At 35.4% G+C, this 4736-nt stretch overlaps 1 protein-coding gene across 1 annotated transcript; it reads right to left on the reverse strand.

Annotated features, from left to right (window-relative positions):
- Positions 1–982: 982 nt before the first annotated feature.
- On the reverse strand, positions 983–1657 carry LOC110924637 (photosystem II 5 kDa protein, chloroplastic). The gene has a single exon (XM_022168628.2). The coding sequence runs from the start codon at positions 1443–1445 to the stop codon at positions 1113–1115; it is 333 nt and encodes a 110-aa protein (XP_022024320.1). The 5' UTR covers positions 1446–1657; the 3' UTR covers positions 983–1112.
- Between the last annotated feature and the right edge of the window lie 3079 nt (positions 1658–4736).

The raw sequence follows: 4736 nt of genomic DNA on the forward strand, positions 1-4736 counted from the left end.
ACCGGTACCGAACCGGTACCGAAAATGTTAAAAGTCGGTACCGAATCGGTACCGAATCGGTACCGAAAAGGTACCCGGTTCAGTAAATTTGGTACCGGTACCGGTTCGGTACCAGTACCAGGTTCATTTTGCTCATCCCTACAACCCATCAGCCTTTGATTTCTAATATTGATTAGTTGAGTCTAATTGACTAACTCTATCCAATAACTCTTCTGTCCAGTAAGTTTTTTGTTTAAAACGTGTCTTCTCTGACCAAAATATGCTCCAGTCAAAACGGGTCAATTTAAAAAAAAAATCAAATGCCAAAATCATCAAAAAAAATAATTAGAAATTGTTAGAAAAAACATATACAGCTTCAACAAACAGTTGGTGAGCAAGGATGACGGAGCATAGGTTCTCAACCTAGTCCGCGACAATGATTATTGAAGAGTCTTCAAAATGCTTAAAAATCGATTTGTTCTTACCCGTGGTTTGTTTCTCAGCAAACCCTAAATGACCCATTCCTTTTTACCTTTTAACCCCATATTGATACGTCCCCTTCATTTCTTTCATTTATTAAACTCGGGAACACAACAATATCCATAAAAAATTTAATTGACCTAGTCTGACCCGTTTACTATAACTTTACGCAAAATCACTCATAATAGTTTTTAAAAAGTCTTAAAATAACCGATATAAAAGTCTTTGGGTCAGGGTTGCCCCCTTAGACATCAACAATGAAACACTCTTAAGGGTACACCTAATGTTGTTATTCAAACCATGATTTCTTTACTTTCTTATGTGTTCTAAGCAAAAATATATCACAACAAACTTTAACTATGATTAACATTTATTGAAAATAATATCCAAGACTTCATGCCATCTTTCACCAGAACCCTCTAGGTGTTTATATAGGAGTAGGTCATGGGTTCAATACCCACCAAGCAAGTGTAACATTTTTTTTAAACGGAGGAGTGTAACATTTAGCGGTTAAAAAAAAAAATTTAACTAATAACGATATCAAAAGGGATAATATTAATAAACATTTGTTTTTCCGGGGACACCATCAAATAAATAAGCAAAAACATAATGAGTTTTACATATGATCAATGCACAAACGATACCAAATGCACCTAGTTCCGGCAAATGCGAGCGGTCGGCATCGTGATGCAGACCGGCGCATACTTCTTCTTAGCAGCTTCAGTCCCACGCTTCGGCTCCTCATCATCAGCCAATGCAACTTTAGCCACAGATAACACAGCCAAACCCGCAACCGCAAACATCATGTCCCTCCGGCCACTTCCAGCCTTGTTTTCATCCACCACAACTTTCTCAGCTCCGGCCACCTTTGACCCATTGGCCATCACCACCAACCCACGGCGGCTGGTGTTGGTGTTGGGCTGCTTGGTGGCTGCAATGGCAGCTGATCCGGTGAGGAAGGTGGAAGCCATTGTCATTGAAGCCATTTGTTGTGGATTGAGAATATGTGATTTGGTTAGAAGCAACTGATCAACAAGTGTTGGTTGTTGTAGGGTTTTTAGTTTGAAGTGGTTATGGTGAAGGGTGTGATCTATTTCTTATCTAGATTGTGTGGATGAATGTCAAATGAGTTGCTGCCACTTGTAATGTTTTATCTTGGGAAAAAGTGTTATTAGTTATGTGGTCTTGTTTGAGCGACTTGAAACAGTTTTGTGATAACAATATTATATTTTTTTTGTATATAATTTAAAAGCCCGTGTCATCGTGGTTTTAAAAAGCGGGAAGCGCACTAAAGGGACAAGGTCTAAAACCGAAGCGCAAAGCGCAGAGCGTAAAAATGCAACGCTTTTCGTATGTGAAGCGCAAGGTATTAATATAATATTTTATTAATAAATTACATATAACATTTACTATTACATTAAGTTTTCTACACCTAAAATTTAGATAATTAAAACATATATACGGTTTAATTTCTTAATGACTTCTTTATACAACATAAAAAGCTAAATGTACAACTTTCATGATACACTTAAGAAACAAATAAACATATTAGGAGAAGTTAAGATCAAATTTGATAAAGACTAAAACATTAAGGGTCAAAAGTGTAATTTAGTAAAAAGAAAAAGATAACAAATAAGAAGATACGTAAGTTTAACCCTACTTCTATATCGCATTCTTTCTTTCTTTCTACCTTAGAATCCAGCCGCCATCCGAAATCATTTCATCTGCTCATCTTTTCCCCGTTGTCACTAACATCTAGTCATCTCTATCGCACTTCTTCGTCACAGGTATGCTTCATTTTCTTCTTATTCTAACATATATGAGTAGATTTTTATACGAAAAGGCCCGATTTCATCTCCCTATACATGAAGCGCTCGCTTCTCGCTTCAACTTTTTACGAGAAAAGCGCTATAGGCATTCACATCCCATTCTGTATTTTTATGTGAACGGGTTTTGCATATTTTAAAAATGGTTATCAGTATATTTAGTATATTTAGAGGATATTGTTCACCCCTGTTAATTTTTAATAGTTTTTGAAAGTGGTTGTGGGTAGAGGAAAGAGAAAAAGTAATTATAAATATATAAAAAATATTATTTAATTGAAAAAGAGAAAAAATGTAGTGATTTCTAGTGTAATGATATGAAGTTGATCATTTAGCATTTGAAAGGATTAAAATACTATCATCTTTTTTCGATTAAGAATTTTCTCTTAAAATTATATTTAATTTTAAATCAAAATGTATAAACTTAATGCGTGTCCATAGTCTAATTTTTTTTTTTTTTTTGAACGGCAACAATGATATAATATCAAAGGGCTAGCGGGGAACTAGCAAAAAACCCCATACAGAACCAAAAAACAAAAATCGAAACAAAAAAACACACCCAAAACAACACGGCCTAAACATAGCCTTATAACCCCAAAAACGGATTACTGTACCATCTGTTCCAATCTACAGTTAAGCCCTTAGCCCTTTGACTTAGCCATTCAAAACATACTAGTTTGATATCTTCCACTAGTCTTTCCGGCCTCCACATCTTTGATTTGAAAATCTGTTCATTTTTATTCCTCCAAATACCCCACAAGACCCCGTATATTACCACCCCAAACACCTTTCTTTCCTTCCTTGGCAGACTCAAATTTTCTCCACTTTTGAGCAAATCAATAACCGATGTATGCGTTGCTAAATTAAAGCCAGATCAATTACTTGCTAGTAGGGCTGTAAATGAACCGAACGTTCAGCAAACAGTTCGTGAACCGTTTGGCGTGAATTTCGTTTATGTTCGTTCGATTAGCTTAACGAACGAACATGAACAAAAAATTTCGTTCGGTTAGCTTAGCGAACGAACACGAAGACATGTCTTGTTCATTCGACTACTTTCGTGAACGTTCAATAATATGTTCGTTTGCGTTCGTTCGTGTTCGTTTGATTATATCAAAAAAATAATAAATAATAAATCTTTTATCTAAATATATTGAAAACTTGAAACCTTATTTTTTTCTAAGTTAGCTAAAATTTGGATATTCTAAAACATTTTTGGGGATAATTATGTCTAAATTAGTTAAACTTGATTCATCATTTGGTGGTCTAGTAGACTTCTTGTGTTTTGATTTATCATTTAATGGTTGTATTTAACTACTTATATCCAATGTTTAAGGACAACGATGTTTTTATTTTTTTCATTTTCAAGTTAAATGTTCATTTGCGTTTGTTTTTATTTGCTTGTGTTCGTTTGTGTTCGAGACCAGTGTTCACAAACTGTTCGTGAACAACTGAATTTCCTTAACGAACGAACACAAACATAAACTTATGTTCGGTATGCGTTCGTGAACAGTTCACGAACATGTTAATTTCCTTAACGAACGAACACGAACATGGCCTTGTTCGTGTTCGTTCAGTTCGTTTACAACCCTACTTGCTAGACCCCAAACTCGTTTCGAAAATTGAAACTCAATGAATAGATGATCTATATTTTCCGAGTGAAGGTTGCAAAAGGGACGCAACAAGGAGCTAATGTTGATACCCCTGGAAGCCAGCTTCTCTCTGACTGGTAGACGATGTCGAGCAATTTTCCATATGAAACATTTGATTTTAAGAGGAGACCAAGGAGACCAGCTAACATAACCTCTTGTTCCATAGGAACACTCCTCGTGGCCCATTTTCTGCATGATGGTGTAGTGAAAACTGTGACAATTATCAAAATTTGCATGTATCCGTACAATAATTAGACAATGATTAATGCTTTAATGACTGTGCTAATTTAAAATTTATGACATGAATGCCTTCTGATTATTGTCATATACATACATGGGCATCAAATATTGCATAATGTCATATAATTACTACATGCAACACTTTATTGATTCAAATGATGCACGAAACAGAGATAGCACAGTTATCAGACAAATCAGAAAAAAGCTGACGGAGTTCAGTACATAGACAGACATGGTATTGAGACACAGAATGAGCCAGAAACCTAGAGTTACACTAGTATAGTGTGAAGGAAAGTATGGATCATAAAACTGCCTTCCTAGAGATAGTTTAAGTGCCGAAAAGTGCCTAAAACTCACATAAACTGCTGAATTCGGCAAAAATCAGCCTTTAAACAACTAAATATTATGTAGAATTATGGTTAAATGGTCCAGAATGTTTTCCTAAGTGTCGGGAATCACAATTGTCACAAAAGGTAACATAAAGCACACTAAACTGCATAATTTAGCACCTTAACGAACTGGTATCCAACCGAACAACCGGACACTACCCGAAACACCAAATTTT

The sequence above is a fragment of the Helianthus annuus genome, chromosome 2, assembly GCF_002127325.2.
Source record: "Helianthus annuus cultivar XRQ/B chromosome 2, HanXRQr2.0-SUNRISE, whole genome shotgun sequence".
NCBI classification, from domain to species: Eukaryota; Viridiplantae; Streptophyta; class Magnoliopsida; order Asterales; family Asteraceae; genus Helianthus; species Helianthus annuus.

Excerpts from the sequence above, each read along its gene's own strand:
- LOC110924637 (XM_022168628.2), bottom strand. The coding sequence starts at position 1,445 with ATGGCTTCAATGACAATGGCTTCCACCTTCCTCACCGGATCAGCTGCC.